The sequence below is a fragment of the Diospyros lotus genome, chromosome 8 (genome assembly GCF_014633365.1).
Source record: "Diospyros lotus cultivar Yz01 chromosome 8, ASM1463336v1, whole genome shotgun sequence".
NCBI classification, from domain to species: Eukaryota; Viridiplantae; Streptophyta; class Magnoliopsida; order Ericales; family Ebenaceae; genus Diospyros; species Diospyros lotus.
In genome coordinates this window covers 33,850,053-33,868,912 of record NC_068345.1, presented here as the reverse complement: position 1 = coordinate 33,868,912, position 18,860 = coordinate 33,850,053, and the positions used below count along the sequence as shown (strand labels likewise).

The window sequence follows — 18,860 nt, the reverse complement described above, 5'->3', positions numbered from 1 at the left end:
TTAAAATTACAATAGGATTGCATTAAGGTTCTGCATTAAGTCCATGCTTATTTGCTTTAGTAATGGATGAACTCACTAAAGATATTCAGACAGAGGTTCCATGGTGTATGCTATTTGCAGACGACATAGTGTTGGTGGATGAAACAAAAGGAGTGAACACTAAGCTTGAGTTATGGAGAAACAATTTAGAATTTAAGGGATTTAAATTAAGCAGAAAGAAAACAGAATATATGGAATGTAAATTTAGTAAGAATGCAAGAGTGGAGGATGTTATAATAAAATTGGAAGACCAAATCTTACAAAGAAAAGACCATTTTCGATATTTGGGATCAGTGATTCAAAAAGATGAAGAAATTCACGAGGATCTCACACATAGAATTAAGGCAAGTTGGCTAAAATGGAGAAATGCATCGGGGGTGTTATGTGATGGTAAAATCCCATTAAAATTGAAAAGAAAATTCTATAGGACAGCTATAAGACCAGTTTTGTTGTATGGCTCAGAATGTTGGGCAGTCAAATACCAACATGAGCAAAAGACGAGTGTAGTGGAGATGAGGATGTTAAGATGGATGTGCGGCCATACAAGAAAAGATAAAATTAGAAATGAAGTTATTCGTAATAAGATATGAGTAGTGCCAATAGAGGAGAAGATGAGAGAGACTAGACTAAGATGGTTTGGTCATGTGAAAAGGAGACCAAGAGACGCTCCTGTGAGGAGAGTTGATGAAATGGAACAATTAATCAAAAAAAGAGGTAGAGGCAGACCTAAGAAAACTTTGAGGGAGATATTAAAGTTTGATATGAAGTGTATGGATCTCAATGAAGATATGACAAAAGATAGAAATATATGGAAGTCTAGAATTCATGTAGCCGACCCCACATAGTGGGATAAAAGCTGGATATGTTGTTGTACACCTCAACCAGGGGTAGCTTGAAGAATACGGACCACTGCATCCTAGTGACTGTCACAAGGTGAATCTAAAAATTGACTTACCACACTCACAATAAATGAAATATCATGACGAGTGACTGTGAGGTAATAAAGTTTCTCAACTAGTTAACGGTAGCGCCTAGGATCAGAAAAAGGCTCCTCTTGTCTGGGTAACATCCTGATATTTGGATCCATAGGGGTATCTATAGGCTTACATCCAAGAAATTCTGTCTCCTCTAGCATATCCAAAGCATATTTCCTTTGAGAAATATAGATGCCTTGCTTTGACCGAGCTACCTCAACACCCAAAAAATATTACAAAGGATCTAGATTCTTAGTTTGAAACTGTTGGTGAAGATGTCTCTTCAATTCAGTGATACCAACATCATCATCCCCTGTAAGTACTATATCATCAACATATACCACTAGAAGAACCACTAGAAGAATGTGGCAACTAGATTGAGAGCGATAAAAAATAGAATGATCAGTTTCACTCCGAGTTAAGCCAAACTCAAGAACAACTGAACTAAATCGACCAAACCAAGATGTTCGAAGGCGACACACTAGCCCAGACTCCCTTTGGGCAACAAAGCTAGGAGGTTGCTCCATATACACCTCCTGTAAATCGCCACGAAGAAAGGCATTTTTTATGTCTAGTTGATGAAGAGGCCAGTGAAACATAGCATCAAGGGACAAGAAAAGGTGAACAGAGGAGATCTTAACAACAAGAGAAAATGTTATTGCCATAATCAAGACCAAAAACCTGAGTGTATCTTTTGGCAACAAGATGAGCCTTAAGACGATCAATTCGGCCATCAGGGCAAACTTTAACAGTGTAAACCTAGTGACAACTAACAGTAGACTTACCCTTGGGAAGATGTACCAAGTTCCAAGTCTTGGTAGAATGTAAGACATACATTTTTTTGACCATAGCAGCCCGCCACCCTGGATCGGAAAGAGCTTCGGGAACAGATTTAGGAAAAGAAACAAAAGATAAAGAAGAAACAAAAGCAGAATATCCAAGGGACAAAGAATCATAGTTAACAAAATGGGAAATAGGATGGAAGGTGGTGCAATGATGAGTACTTTTACGAAGAGCAATAGGTAAGTCAAGATTAGAAGTCGGAGGCGATGGACCAGAGGAGGAAGAACCAATCGGTACAGAGGATGAGTTAGGAGACAACTCCCTCGGACTAGCGACGACAATCGGTGCTGGTTGGGCCACGAGTTGTGGATGTCGTTGATAGACCTGAAGATTGGGGTGATCAAGGTGAGAGGCAAAGGATGGTGGAGATGGTGAGGGCGTTGGAGATGGAGATGATGTAAGGTCAAGAAAAGGGACATGCAAAGGTAACCCAACAAACATAGATTCAGAGACCTCAAACGAAGAAAGGAAATAAGGAGATGACTCAAAGAATGTAACATCTGCTGAAACAAAATATCGAGGTAATTGAGGAGAGTAGCAACGATACCCCTTCTGAAGGCGGGAATAACCTAGAAAAACACATTTGACGGAATGAGTGAACAACTTATCACAACTTGGGGCAAGATGGTGAACAAAGCACGTACTCCCAAAGATACGAGGGGGAAGAGAATATAAGTCAACCTGAGGAAAAAGAATGGAATGAGGAAAGAACAATGGATCTGGAGCAAGGCGGATTGCATGATCGAAGAGAAAGAAGAACAAATCTAGAACAATGGCAAATCTGGGCGCACAAAAGCAGATAAAGGGGTATTAGTGTAATTAATTAATATGTATATGTATATGTATATGTATATATATACGCTTGTACTGCACACTTGTGGATAATATAAACAGTTTATTTTATTCACATAACATGGTATTAGAGCCCTCCAAACCCTAACCTAACCCTAGCTGCTGCTGCTGTCGCTGTCAATTGCTGCCATCACCGCCAGTCGCTTCATCCGCCGTTGGTTTCGCTGGTCACGCGGTTGTTTCCTTGATATTGTGGCCTCTTGTTCTTCATGTCCGGCCATTTTTTTCCAGCTGCCTCCAGATCTCGCCGTCGTCGCGCTTGTCCAGATCCAACCATCCTCAGGTGACCCCAGATTTGGCCGTCAGTCTTCAGATCAAGTCGCTTTGGTCATTATAGACAAAAGATGGCATGCAGTTAAGACGACAACACCGTAGTATTGAAACAAAACATGCATATGAAGAAGAAGCGTGCGGGCTGTCTCAATTAAATGATGATTCTTGCGTTCAGCCACCCCATTTTGTTGTGGGGTTCCAGGACATGAAATTTGGTGAAGAATCCCATTGGATGCCATATAGAATTTAAAGGGGGGAGACAAATATTCAAGAGCATTATCACTACGAAGAACACGGATAGACAAATTAAACTGTGTTCCAATTTTAGCACAAAATGTAGTGAAGATTGAAAATAACTTTGAACGCGTTTTCATTAAATATAGCCATGTAGTTTGAGAGAAATCATCAATAAATGTTACAAAATAACGAAAATCATCTTTGGAACTGACACGACTGGGACTCTATACATTTGAATGGACTACTGAAAAAGGAGAACTAACACATTTGTTGAGTCTACTTGGGAAAGAAATAAGACTATGTTTCCCAAGTTGACAAGACTCACACTCTAAGGAAGAAATACTAGAGAGATTGGGAACCATCTTTTTGAGATTGGGAAGAGATGGGTGCCCTAGCCGACAATGGACCTGTAGTGGGGAAGTTGTCGTCGTGCACGCCGTTGAAAAAGCAGGGAGAGATAGATAGTAGAGACTGTGAGGCTCAAGCCCCATACCAATCATCTGTTCGGTCCTCTGATCCTACACAAGATCAGAATTAGACAAAAAGATTATAGAGCAATTAAGACTACAAGTGAGTTGACTGACAGAAAGCAAATTAAAGGTACATTGTGGTAAATGTAAAACAGATGATAATGGTAAAGTAGAAAGAGGTGATGTGGTGTCAATACTCGTGACTGAGGCTTGAGAGCCATCAACCAATGTAACAGGAGGTAGAGACTGCAAAGTTTGAATATAAAATAATAGAGAACGATTACCAGACATGTGATTAGTGGCATCCGAGTTGAAGATCCATAGGTCAAGAGAAGAGGAAGACTTAGTAAAGCAGGTAGTAGGGTTACCAGTGCCAGCAAGGGATGTGGCAGGTGAAGTAGCCTGTTGTGCTGCCCGGAACTGAAGAAACTGAGCATACTCCCCCTCGGAGATAGTCACTAGGGAGAAATCACTGGGTGTGATAGATGCCTGGCCCTCCAAAGTGGCCACAACCATATTAGTAGTACTGGCTGTGTGAAGTGAACGACCATGTAGGTGATAGCAAGTTTTTCTAGTGTGACCAAGACGATTACAATATGAACACTGGGGCCGAGGACGACCACCACCTCGACGACCATGATCAATCGGGGTTGTAACAAGGGCGGAGTGATCTTCAGGTACGGACATGCCATGATTAGCAGTAATAGAAGGGGCTCTAAGTAGCCTGGCAAATACCTTTGTTAGAGGAGGGAAAGAAGCACTGTTGAGAATCTATGTCTTAACTGAATCAAGCTCCGGTCAAATTCCATGAAGACAGAGAATAGTATACATTTGATCACACTGTTGCTGTCGTTTCTTGATATCGGTATTAAAGGGCATCAACTCGTTAAAATCAGTAATAGAAGCTTGAAGTTTATCCAAATACGTGGTCATATCCAAATCGGCCTATCGTAAATCGAACAAAGCACCAATCGCATCATAAATACGAGTGATGTCACTAGTATACAACTCATGAGCCTGAGTCCATAGGGCGCTACACTCCCGAAGAGGTCGAAATATCGACATCAAGGTCGACTCAATGGTTTGCTACAATAAACTCAATAACTGAGCATCCACCTTCCGCCAAAGAGGTTGATCGCCCTCAGGAACAGTTGAAATAGTCTTTGATAAATGATCCTCAAGGCCATGGCCAAGAAACCAAATTTCAACTTTAGATGACCAAGCGGAATAATTTTGTCCACTCAACTTCTTTGTGGTAAAACTAGTGTGCCTGAAAAATGGGGAATGGTTATAGGTGTGGACACAGTGGAGCAACTTGTGGATGAAGAGTGAGCTAGAGATGAAGACATGATGTGAAAAGAATAACAGATTTGGAGCAGGGCGGATTGCACGACCAAAGAGAAAGAAGAACAAATCTAGAACAACGACAGATTTGGGTGCACAAAAGTTGTGAGTCATCGGATTTGAAACAACGGCGGATGACACGGTGGTCGGATATAGGCTGGAGCAGCCTGATCTAAAGACTGATGGCCAGATCTGGGGTCTCCTGAGGATGGCCGGATTTGAATGGGCGCGGTGACGGTGATGACGACAACAAGATCTGGGGGCGACTGAAGAAGATGGCCAGATCTGAAGAAGAAGAGGCCGCGATATCAAGGAAAAGACTGCATGACCAGCGATGGATGAAGTGATCAGCAATGATGGCGGCGGTTGATGGTGGTGGGCTAGGGTTAGGTTCGGGTTTGGAGGGCTTTGATACCATGTTATATGAATAAAATAAACTATGTATATTATCCACAAGTGTACAGCACAAGCGTGTATATATACATACACGTATTAATTAATTACACTAATACTTCCTTACTTATCTTATTTAACATCAACAATAGGATTACCATCAGTTATCCTACATTTCCAATTTCTCTCAAGGGGAGTACAAGTTGGTTTACTTCCCAGCATCCTAATATCTTTTAGGAGATCGAGAGTATACTTTCTTTGAGAGATTAAAATACCTTGTTTACTTTTGACCACTTTCATTCCCAGAAAGTACTTCATTATTCCCAAGTTTTTAACCTCAAATTCATCCCTTATTCTCTGTTTTAGTGCAATAATTTCGTGAATATCATCTATATATACAATCAAAATAGATCTTGTCGACTTGTTGCATGTTTAGTAAACAATGTATAATTTGCTTCCCCTTGCATGTACCCAAACTTTGTAAGTGTAGAACTAAATTTCTTAAACCATGCTCGTGGAGATTGTTTTAATTCATAGAGTGATCGGCACAGTTTATATACCTTGCCAACTTTTTCTCTTTTCTCAAATCCGGGTAGAATCTTCATATAGACTTCTCTTCCAATTCTCCATTTAGGAAAGCATTTTTGATGGCCAGCTAAAATAATTCCCAATCCAGATTAATAGCAAGAGAGAACAATATCCTTACGGAATTTAATTTTGCCACATGAACAAAAGTCTTCTCATTATCAATCCCATAGGTTTGGGAGAACCGTTGAGCTGCCAACCTTGTCTTGTACCTATCTATACTCTCATCTAATCTGTATTTGACAGTAAATATCCACTTGAATCTAACAATTTTCTTGTCCTTGGGAGATTCTACAATATCCCATGTATAGTTGCCAATAAGAGCCTTCATTTCCTCCACTTCCTTCCACTTTGGATCTTTCAAAGCCTCCTGAATATTTTGTGGAACAGCCACTCCATCAACTGTTGTGGTAAAATCCTTAAATTGTGGGGACAATCTAGAGTATGTCAAGTAATTAGAGATGTGATATTTAACACATGACCTTACCCCATTTCGAATAACAATAGGAATGTCCAAATCGCAGTTAGTTTCAGTGTGCTCCTCACTTGTGTGTTTCTCAATTGTTGGACCATCCTCTGGTTCTAATAATTGGCTTAGTTGAGGAGCAGGACATTTGGGTCTCTTGGAGTAAACCTTTGTAGGTTTGTCTGAGCGTAATCCTCCTCCCTAACTAGTCACCACTGGCTCAGCTGGTTGAATGGGTTGGTGGGCTGGTGCAAGGTCAGGAGAGGTAGTAGAGTCAGTGCTGACTGATTTTGGCTGTTCAAATGCACCTAGTTGAGTGTGATCAGCTGCAACAGTTTGTGTTAGGTCAGCATTTGAAGAGGGTGAAACAATAGGAGGGAGAGAAATAGGCATGGATAGTGTGGAATCCCAATGACTTTCTTCCCTTGGTGTTTCCCCTTGAATAGAGGCACTTGGGTAATAGAATTCATTTTCAATTACATCACAAGAGGCAAAAAACTTTTGTGAGAGAGGACAATAACATTTGTATCCCTTTTGAGTAGAGAATAGCCAATGGAAATGCATTTGATGGCTTTTGGTTCAAGCTTGTGACGGTCAGGACTGATTTGATGAACATACGCAATGGATCCAAATACTTTAGGGGAGAGGGAACTTAGGATTCGAACATGAGGGAACATGTCCAGCAGATTTTTGTAAAGTAATTTGATAATTGAGGACTTTGGAAGGTAGCCAATTTATCAAGTAAGAAGTTGTTAGAACAACTTCTCCCCAATACCTGTTAGGAATAGAACTAGTGAACATTAAGGAATGAGCAACTTCAAGTAAATGGCGATTTTTTCTTTCAACCACCCCATTTTGTTGAGGAGTGTAGGGACTTCCTTTTCTCAATCTTTATCTTCTATTCCTCCTTATCTCCCTCAGAGTCAAACTTTGCTCATCACCTTATCTCTTTCCCTTATCTTCTTTCACGCATTTGTCATTAGCTGAATCGGATTCTCCAACACTTTATAATGTTGCTAGTAATGGGAGGGGTCTTTGAAAAAAAAGTGAACCACAAGGGGTCTAGGTTGAATTTATCTTTAAAATTAGGTGTAAATGTTTTATATGTTTTTTTGGTTATATTACTTTGTGATGGTAAGATAATGTTGAAGATACAAGAATTTTTTTCGTAAAATGACTATAAGATTAGCTTTGTTGTGTAGCAAAAAATGTTTGGCACTAAAGCACCAACATGTGCGAAATATGAGTGTAAGAAGGATGAGGATATCATGATGTATGTGCAACTATACAAGAAAGGGTAAAATTAGAAATAGAGTTATAAGGTTGGAATGACTCCTACTGAGGATAAGATGCATGGGAAATAATTAAGATGGTTTGATCATGTGATAAAGATCGGTAAGGATCAAGTGAGAAGAGTAGATGGAATGGAACAAATCCTTTTGCAAAATAGGTCGAGGAACACTAAGAAAAATTTGGTGGGAGACTCTTAGGTGAAACTATGAGTTATAAGGGTCTCATAAAAAATAAGGCCATACATTGAAAAGATTGGCTTTTTTGGTGGGAAACTCTTAGATATGATATGGCCTCAATAAGCCATAGATAGAAATGATTAGCGAGTTGGAATTCTTGTAGCTAATTGCATATAGTGAGTTTTAGGCCTGATATGTTGTTATTAGTTAAACTTGAACAACTTAAATTATAATTTAAGAGTTTTTTTTTTAAATTAGAGTTTTGGCCCTCTTTAAAGAATGGTAATGAAATTTATATTTTTTTAACTAAAAATTAAATCTAAAAGGTTAATTTTATGCCAAAAATAAATGTTTACGTGGGTATAAAGATAAAGAATTAGGAAAACCACTTTTATGGTTTGAAAGTAATAAAATTTTTAATTGACATGTTGTATGTATATATTAGTGAACTAAAATTAGGCCTAGATGGCCGCCTAGGCGCTAAGCGGACACTGACTGTCGCGATTGTGGCCTAATCGACCCTCTTAGGTGCTGGCCCGGCTAATCGATACTGGGCTACGCCTAGGCGGCCAAGGCAACTGCCTAGCTGCGTGAACTGCCTGGTCGATTATGGCCTAATCGGCCGCATGAATCGCCTGGGCCGCCTAATCCATTTTATATAAATTGATTATTAGGGTTTTTGTTTCCCCTTACCCATTACCCCTTATCTCTCTCGTCGATTTCCCCTTCTCTCTCGTGCGCATCATCGTCGACTGTCAAGCTCCATCTCAGCCCAATGCCGCCGCTGCCTCCAGCTGCATTGTGACCTCCTTACCGCCTCTATGCCTTCAAGCTCCATCCTCGCTGTCGTGTCCTCGCTGCGTCAATGTCGTCGCCGCCGTCGTCAAGCCCATCTCCGCTTCCGCTTCCGCTTCCGACCCCTCTCTCTCTCTCTCTCTCTCTCTCAAGTTGTTGGGTGTTAGGTTAGGTTTATTATGTTATTTAATTTTATTTTCTATTTATATGTTAGATATATATATATTTTCTTTTCTATTTATATGTTAAATATATTAGATATATATATTTTTCTATTTCTATTTATATGTTAGATATATATATATTTTTTCTTTTCTATTTATATGTTAGATATATATCTAATATATATATATATGTTAGATATTTATATTTTCATGCCTATTTCAACTTTGATTTAATTGAAAATAACATCAAGTCACGTCACAAAGTTTAAAAAAATAAAAAAAATCAACAGTTTTCCTAAACCGCCTAGGCGCCCTAGGCACTAGGCCCTAGCCTGGCGCTTGAGTAGCGCCTAGCACGTTTTAGAACACTGGTATATATATATATATATATCTAATTTTAAATAAAAAATGACAAATATTTTGTACAAGATAAGATGTATGAGACATAATGAAGATGGGTTGGTCATATGAGAAAACCAAAAGAGGCTCCTATGAGGTAAGTGGATAGAAGGAATGAAACAAACATCTAGCAGAAGAGGTGAAGGAAGACCAAGAAAAGTTTGGTGAGAGACACTTAGGTGTGGTATGAGTTATAAGGATCTTAGAGAACATAAAGCCATAGATAGAGACAATTGGCGGGATAGAATTCATGTACCCAACCTTATATAATAAAGGCTTGATATAGTGTACAAATTTTCTGTACAAGCTAGTACAATCTAAGCAAGTCCTATATTGGCGGGTTTGGACAGATTTAGACCAGTATGCAAGCTGATACAAAATGGGCTTAGTTTTACTTTTTTCTTTTCATTGCTATAGTATGATTTTCTTTATTATGATTGGACTGTCACTATAAATCATTTGTCCCCAATTTTTATAGTTACAAATAGGAGGTACGAATGCTTTGAATTTGAAAATGATCAACAACAATATTCCAACATTTGAAAATGATCAACAACAATATTCCAAGGTGGGGTTGGTTATATAAATTTTAGCCTAGTAATTATTTCTATCCATGACTATATCTTCTCTATAAGTATTACAACTTACATAATATTTAAGAATTTTCTATCAAAATTTTCATGGTCTTCATTTATCTCATTTACTACAAACTTTTTTGTTTTTTAAATTTCAATCACTCTTTTTTATAGAAGCATTTATTAGTTTAATTTTTTTTTTTTTCAAACATGACCGAATCATCTTAATTGTGTGTTTCACACATCTTATCCTAGTAGGAGGTGCTCCAACCTTATTACAACAATCTCATTTTTAACTAGGTCTTTTCTTGTCATACATCTACCACAGCATTTCATCATAGTTACACTTTTATTTTTTCATGTAACAATGTTTTACTATATCCAACATTCTATGCTGTATAATAGTGTTGGTCTATTGGCCTAATAAAACTTTTCTTCAGCTTTAGAGGGATTTAGAATCACATAAAATGTCACTCATTTCTCAATTTGTCTGAATTGCCTTAGAGGCATTTTAGACCTATGTATTTTATTTTTTCTTGAAATGACATGGTTTTCAACTCTTGTCATAACGTCATCTACACTTTTATTTTTACTGAATTTATATTTCATATATTTAATTTTTAATTTGTTTGACGTTGAACCTTTGGATTCTAATGTGTCTTTTCATACTTTAAGCTATTCATACTTTTTTGGTCTCATCCAAGACACTTTTTGAATGTGTTTCCTCTATGTGACATCTGGGACTTTGTCATAAGTCTCAGCCCCCTGCCCGGCCCCCTTAAAATCACTATCTATCAAATTTTTTTTAATAAAATTTATCTATGGATCTTTTCATTTGACATCCCCTACTAGGCATAGAATCACATTGCTCTTTTTTATGCATTGATTTCTCTTATTAACCATTGCTCAATCACTTTATTCCAGAGCTTTCTACTTTATTTTTATAAATAAACATGAGTGTTCTTTATTTGTTTGTCAGACATCCCCTTCAATTTCATGATTACATTGAATAATTTCATCAATTATAGACCATCTTCTTCTCCTATGCATTTCCATGCTTCTATCATGATATTACTCAGTCCCATTGTTTTGCCATTTTTCATCTTTTTCATGGCTTGTTGCACTTCTTTCAAATAAAATATGCCTATAGAACATATTGTTCTTATCTTTTTTTCCAGATTTACTGAGATATCCCAACATAATATTTGTTTCTCCACATTCAATATGTTCTGAAGTTTTCTTTGATATAAAGCAATGGGGTCTTCAGGTCTCATGGCTTGTTATTTTTGTATACTAATTTGTTGAGGATGCTGGAAAACTTCTATGTGTAGCCATGGGTGAATTTGACTACACGACCATTGACAATTTAAAAAGCATGATAGCCTTTGTTCTGATTGAGAAGTACATAAATACCATTTATTGAAGGAATGAAGAAAAGAAGCATTTAGGGACAAGAAAGGATTTTGTTGGAACATGTGCTAAGAAATTAGCATAATTTATCTTCCTTTACTTGTCGCAGAAACTGTAGGATGGAAATTAGTTCATATTCTGTTTTATCATTATCATCCCCATCTTTTCGAACTAAGCTAAAGTTTCTTCATTTCTAGAGTTGTGACGACAATTGTTGATATTGGTCCCCCTGCTGATTGGGTGAAGATCAATGTGCTGGAAAATGTAAGCATATTTTTGAACTTTACAGTGAAATGCTATCATATCATTCACTTTCCTTATTGCTATTCTAACTGGCTTTACTGTCTTTATGACAGAAGGATTGTTTTGAGGTTTATGCTCTAGTCCCTGGTCTGTTGCGTGAGGAGGTTTGTTCTTCTTATGAACCATGTATTTGTTCTCATTTTTTTTGGCAGAGTTATTTGTACTTTATATGGTGTGTGTTTTCTGCTTTAATCCTAACTAGAATATAAAAGTTCGATTGATACACCTACTTTTTGCTTAGGGATTTGTTTAATTGCAGTCAATATAATCCCTGGCTTTTTTTGGTAGAGGGATAGTTTGATAATTTAGGGAATGCTTTATAATAAATAAAATTCAGAATGAACCTTGACCTGTTCAGTTCCTTAATCAATGTTTTGACCTTCTGATGTATATATGAAGTCAAATGATAAAATTAATTTTACGCAAATTGTAGCACCTCTGATGCACAAGTCATCTGATGCCGTTACATCTGATAGTGGTGATGTAAATTTTATCCAAAAAAATAAAAAAACATAATGATAATGTAACCCTTATATTCGAGAGCACCATGTTAGTGATAAAGGTTTGTTCTCCTGGCCCTTTTCATCCTTTATTGTGAAGGTAACGTTGCACCACTGACTTGCAACTAATGAGTTGATCTTGATCACTAATGTGGCTTTTTGGAAAGTCTGCTCGTCCGATTGCCATGTTCTGGAATTTGCTTTGGCTTAGAATGTAGTGATCAGACTAGAATTACGCAACCAACTTAAGACATTGTCTTCAGTATAATTCTTAAATTAAAAATTTAGCAAGTGATAATAACCGTCTCTGGTGATCCTTTTGGTCTGTGTTTTGGTTGAAGGGGTTTGTAATTTCTTTTCTATTTCATTGTGCATGCTGTGTCTGGTGACTCAAAAATATGCTGTTGGTATGCATGCTGTGTTGAAGTTTTGCTAGTATCTGTATTACAACAACAACAATCATAAGGTGTAATCTCACTAGGTGGGGTATCCGTGGCCTTATCCTTTGTTAGACCATTATATATACGTCTGTTGAAGGGTTTTCCATCAAGTTTCCTTCGGTCTTCCTTTCCCACTTTTTTGCTAGCGACTTTATTTCATCCCCTCATCTTACATGTGTGTTTATTGGTCATTTCTTAGTGTTTTTAAATCATCTTAATTGTGACTTCCATCTCTTTTCTTTATAGATGCCACTCTTACTTTATTATCTATAATCTTATGTCTTATGTCTTATCTTGTGTGACTGCACATTCACTATTACATTCTCATTTCATTTTCTCTTTATATTTTGCATGTATTGATGCTCAACCACCCAACATTCTGCACAATACTACAAGGATGGTCTTATAGCTGTCTGATTAAACTTCTCTTCTAGTTTTGAAGGATTTTATGGTCGCATTAAATGCTGGACACACTTATACCCTTCAGCCATCCTGGTTTAATTCTGAGTAACATCCTCCATAACCTCCCATTTTTTCTGAACTTTGATCCTAAATATCTAAACTAATTTTTTCTAACAATAACTTGATCTCCTTATCTCACAATGACACCATCCATCCATGCGTCTAATTTTACTGAAATGGCATTCCATGTATTTAGTTTTTTACTAGCCCAAAACGTAGTGTGTTTCTCCATAATTCAAGTTTATTGTTATTTTGATGCATTCTGATTGTATCATCTATTGTATTGTAATTCTTTGCCATGATTGAGTTGTCTCTAGTACTGATGACCTCTTCGTTGGTTGATTCAGGTGCGAGTTCAGTCAGATCCAGCTGGACGCCTTGTAATTACTGGCCAGCCAGAGCAACCTGACAATCCTTGGGGTATCACAGCCTTCAAGAAGGTCCATCCTTTCACGTCCACTGGTGTTCATTCTTATGATTTATACACACAAATTATTAGAATTCTGCGAGGCCCACACGTTAATGACTAAAAATCACTATTCTAAGAATTTCATGAATATCATCTTGTTAATATTAGGGTGTGTTTGATAGCATGGAAAATACATGGAAAATGTTTCATCCAAGGAATTGAATTTCATCTTTGGTGTTTTGACACACTATATTTTTCATGAAATTGAATTTCATGATACAACTATTAAAGTATGTTTTTACCTCTTTTTCATGAAAAATTTCATCTAGGGAGGAGGTGGTTTTTGTTTTTCATATAAGTTAGAAAATGCTTTCGTTTCCAACTAAATGCCTATCAAACATACCCTTATGGTTTTGATAAATCATTGGTTGATAATATGGTTTCTTGTTTTGTTGATTTTGAGTTGATACAATGGGGTTATGGTTTTCAGGTGGTGAATTTGCCAGCAAGAATCGATCCACTCCAGACCTCTGCTGTTGTTAGTCTGCACGGCCGACTCTTTGTCCGTGTTCCTTTTGAGCAGTCAAATATCTGAAGATAGTTTGAATGGTTCGGGATGTTCAGGGTATCAGATTTTATGGAAGGACTAACATTTGTAGGAAAGATTGAATGGTAGACCAGAGATGGAGCAAAATGCTAGCAATGCTGAACTAGCAAAACCTACCAACCTTGTGAATGCTTAGCCATGACTATTTCTTTATTGTGTATGTTTGCGTTTTAGCATTTAGCGGTAGATGATCCCTTGTGAATTGAGGAAAACAAACCCAAAAAAGAAGAAACAGGTATCAGATTAGATGCTAAGGAGGATTTTCAGCATAAGCTGCCCCAATAGATTGTATGGCTTCGCTATCAGATTTGAACTTTTATGTATCAGTTGAGACTTTCACCCCCCATTCCAGTGCTTGTGTTATGCTATGCATGGAGCAATTTTGTACGCGTATGCGCATGCGTGTTTTAGATGGGCCCCAACCCATTTAAGAGTCACAGAATCGTAATTCTGTACGGGGGATGTACTTTTTCAAGAATAGATTTATGATTTAAAATGCTCCTTCGCTTCTGGGGAATCATTCAGAGAGTCCTTTAAATGTGCTCAATCCAGCACTCTTCTCAATTATACTCCTTTTGTGCGAATGGAAAATAACTCGTGGTTGACAACACAACCTGCACGGCTAGAGCCTAGCCCTGGCTATTGTAACTTCATATCAACGTTCAGCAGCCACAATTCTTTTCATTTATGGATACCTGTCAGTTAGTAGGTGCTAGACATAGAAAGTTTCATGCTTGCATACACGCATGCCTGAACTACCTTGACATTTGACATATGAAAATGGTAAATAAATGGCCGACGTCTTGGCATAAATGGTAAATTAAGTTTGCGAGATAATCCTTTTGCATGCAGAAACACGCATTCCTTCAATTTGTCACAAAAGTGTGTCGCGTGAGACACCCTCTATGTTTAGATGTATAATCAAAGATAATTAACGAGAGATGGATCACATGGATGCAAGCACAAGAAAAGCTGCTTGCTCATACCCAAGAAAAGCAAGATTACAACTTTTAGACATATAAACTTAACAATCAATCTTTTTCAATTTTGTTCTTTCCATTGTGGAAAATCAATCGTTTTAACATTATGTGAGCATATTAATCTAGATAATGCTGAATTCACAACCCTTCTTTTACACAAGCGCGTGCGCGCTACACACATACACACATATATATATCTCAGTACTTTTGATGATCTCTCTCATATTTCATATTTCATCCATTAGTTCTTTGCCATCCTGAATCTCTGCCATTCTACCCCTTTGTCGGGAAATAGAATTAGGAATTGTTATTTTTACTATTGCTAAATTATTTATAGTTAATTTATAGTTAGGAGTTTATTTATAGCTATTGGGTAGTGGGGAAGTAGTGGATTCATGATAATTGCTATAAAAAGAACTTGGATAGCTTTTATATATTAAACTATGCCAGATTACTGAAATTATCAAGTAAATTGTGAAAGTTATTATCTTATTTTCTCCCTACATCTCTCTGCTTCTCTCTCTAAAATTCGATCCTCTCTCTCCCTTCTTCTTGTTTGTCACTCATTATTAGATTAAAACCCTAGGATCTTGATAACTTGGTATCAGAGCAACAGTTCGTGACTCTGATTTAGGTCCCTAGTAGTTGAATCCAATTAGTCTTTGAAGGGTGAATCAGACTATTATTGGTTGGTATTTAGAGTTAAGTTAGATGAATTGAAACTGGGGAAATGGTAAAAGGTACTCGAATGAAGTAACTAGATGCTCAAAGTCAATTAGGTTAACTCCTTGGTGACAAGTTTGTAGACTCGAATGGAGGCACTAGAGGCTAAGGCGAGCAAAAGCCAAGAAGGAATGCAAGCACTAGAAAACAAGCTGGATATGGAGGGTTTGACTAAGAAGATGGACAATTTCTTGCGAATGTTTTCTAAAATTCCTGAACTAAGCTTGTCGAAGGACTTTCCACCAAACGAGCATGGAGATCCTATCTTGAAGGTAATGGCTCAAGTCTTAACCAACTTGAAAATTCTACAGTAGTGGTAGAAAACATGAATGGTGGGGAAATTATGATTGAAAGGACGAATAAGAAAAAGGTAGAAAATAACTTAGCCAATAATTCCTATACTCATAGTATGGTGCCGATGCCAAAAATGGAGATTTCTATATTTGATGGAAAAAATCCTAAATTGTGGGTAAGGAAATGTCCTAAGTTTTTTCTAATTTTACAACATAAGAGATTCTCATAAGGTAAATCTAGTTTCAACCTACTTGAACGATGCAGCAGATGCATGGTATCAAGGTTGGGCTAGGTTTAGAGGAAAGTGTGTTTGGCAAGAATTTGTGAGAGATTTGGCAAAAAGAATATGATGGACCTAATAGAAGAATTCAACAAGTTGGAATAGTTTCAAAATATCAATCTAAGTTTGAAGAACTTAAAACACAGATGATCATTACTAACCCTTTTCTCTCATAGGCCTATTTTGTTTCAAGTTTTAGAAGTGGCTTTAGTGAAAAACTTACGCCAACCATGAAAATGTTGTAGCCTGCAATAGTTAAGCAGGCTATAGAGAAGGCAAAATTGCAGGAGCTGATAGTAGAAGCCATATTCAAGAAACATAGGACCCTGTTTATAGGAATTGGGCCTAGCAGTAACCAGACTTCAACCTATATCGAAAATGTAGAATAGATGAGAGTCTAGATTATGTTATGAATGTGGAGAAAAGTTTTCCCCTGACCATCAGTGTAAGAGGCAATTGTTACAAATGGAAGATAGAAATGAAGCTGAGGGAGGAATTATTGAAGAAATTGAAGTGGCAGATAAAAATTTCCTTGAAGATGCACTCGGATAACAAAATTTCTGCCAGATATCTTAGCTCAATTCCCTCAAGTTGCTTAGTTCCTTTCATTTTCTTGAGGATAAGAAAATTTTTAAGTGAAAGGGAATGTTGGGAAACAGAGGAAGATAATTTTATAGTTGGATTATTTACAGTTAATAGATAGTGAGGAAGTAGTTAATTAGTGGTAACTACTGTAAAAAGAACTTGGATAGATTTTTAAGCTATGCTAGGTTATTGAAATTATCAAGTAAATTGTGGAAGTTAATTCTTTCAATTTCTCTCTACAGCTCTCTGCTTCTCTCTCATATTTTTTTGACTCTCTTTCTAAAATTCTCTCCTTTCTCTCTTCCTTTCTTCTTCTTCTTCTTGTTTGTCACTCGAATTCTTAGATTAAAATAGGATCTTGACACCCTCACTCTATCCCTCCCTCTAGGGCTTATTAAGGTTTCCATCACTTTTCGGTTGTTGAGTTGGCCATGGGACACTATGCCCTAGTTGTTGCCACATCAATGAAGAAGATGATGATGGTATGGTACTCTTGTTTTTGCTTGGGCTCATGTGGTAGATCATGCTGGCATGGCACTGCACTTCCCTCCCCTCCCCTCATGTCTACCCACTCCACTTTGAATACAAGAAGCATTCACACACACACACACGCTCACTCACTCTCTCTCTCTCTCTCTCTCTCTCTCTAGCTAAGCATTTCTTTTTCAGCGTTGCAAGGCATGAGGGTTGGGCTGACTCAGTATCACCAACAGGGTGTCGATTGCTAAGTGTTGCACAATTAGCTCAAGAATGCGATGAGTTTGTGACAATGGGTTATAATGCACATCCACATAATTATTGAGTTTATATTCATGTTCGAATTCCCAAAAATGATATGAATCTAGATCTTCCAAGAGTACAACATTATGCTGTAATTCTAGTTTAATCCCACAGCTGACTTAAAAGAGCCTTGAAACAATTCTTGCTTCCTCACTCATCCTAGTTTTATGAGCTTCTAAGTCACATGGTTCCATTGCATTCTCCTCTCTTTATTGCATGTTTACACACTTCTCCAATCATATTAACAAATTTTATTAATATTGTGTATTTATCATAATTAGCAATGTATATAATCAATTTTTAATGCACACAAACGCGCGCGCGCACACACACACACATATATATTATATAAATATGGGGATATTATATAGAATTTGAATCCATCATATATATAATTCACACACAAATGTCACTTGATATTGGATCCTAAAAATATAATTGTATATGATATTCAATATTAATATATATATATGCACATGCATAGTTCTATGTATATGTTTATACAACTTTAAGTGAATATATACGGTAAATATATATTGTTAGGCACCCATTAAAAATAATTCTAACATATTAATTTTACTGGTATGTTTTTTAATTTTAAATTATATAATGCCCACGTGTCATTTCTTTTCTTTTTCCAAGTAAAGTAACCTAACCAACGGCATTATAAAATAAGGATCCAAAGAGATGCATACAGTCTCCAATTACAGAAAGCTGGTAATAAAATTAAGACAAGCAAGAACAAATTGTTAACGATGGAAACATGAAAAACAATAATTAAAATTGAAGCAGCCAAGGATTAACATTATGAATATATGTCATATCAAATCACACCACCCTCCTTAAATATAAATGTCAATTCAAATCATTAATTTCTTTTGATTTGGAGTCAAATCCAAATAACTTGGATATGATGTATCCACACAAAAGGACATGAAATTTCAAATACCAAATCCAAAATGAATAGGCTAAGTTTCCCTATCCTAGAGCACTCTAAGATCTAGTTTGTTTGTGTTCTTTACAAATCCCCCCTCCTCTTAATACAGACGTCCTGAAAGATATCATAGTGAGCCGAGCCCACGAAACAGCTCAGAAAACCTGAACTGTCTTTAACTGTTGGATCATTTAAAACTAAAAGACTTTTAACAGTGTTGCTTTGGCCATGGCCAAATCCAAATAAAGAGGATGGAGAAAGACTTGAGACTGGGT

The 18,860-nt window shown here is 37.1% G+C and overlaps 1 protein-coding gene across 3 annotated transcripts in view; it reads left to right on the top strand.

Annotated features, from left to right (window-relative positions):
- The window catches only part of LOC127808059 (AT-rich interactive domain-containing protein 5), a 37,514-nt gene extending 23,159 nt beyond the window's left edge, over positions 1–14,355 (top strand). For 2 of the 3 annotated variants that reach the window (XM_052346393.1, XM_052346390.1), the window contains exons 11-14: positions 11,486–11,552; positions 11,645–11,695; positions 13,341–13,433; positions 13,893–14,355. In XM_052346393.1, coding sequence (XP_052202353.1) covers positions 11,486–11,552; positions 11,645–11,695; positions 13,341–13,433; positions 13,893–13,997 — 316 coding nt within the window. In that variant the 3' untranslated portion in view covers positions 13,998–14,355. The remainder of the gene's footprint in view (positions 1–11,485; positions 11,553–11,644; positions 11,696–13,340; positions 13,434–13,892) is intronic. The other variant, XM_052346392.1, reaches the window with a different exon arrangement.
- The last annotated feature ends 4,505 nt before the right edge of the window (positions 14,356–18,860 follow it).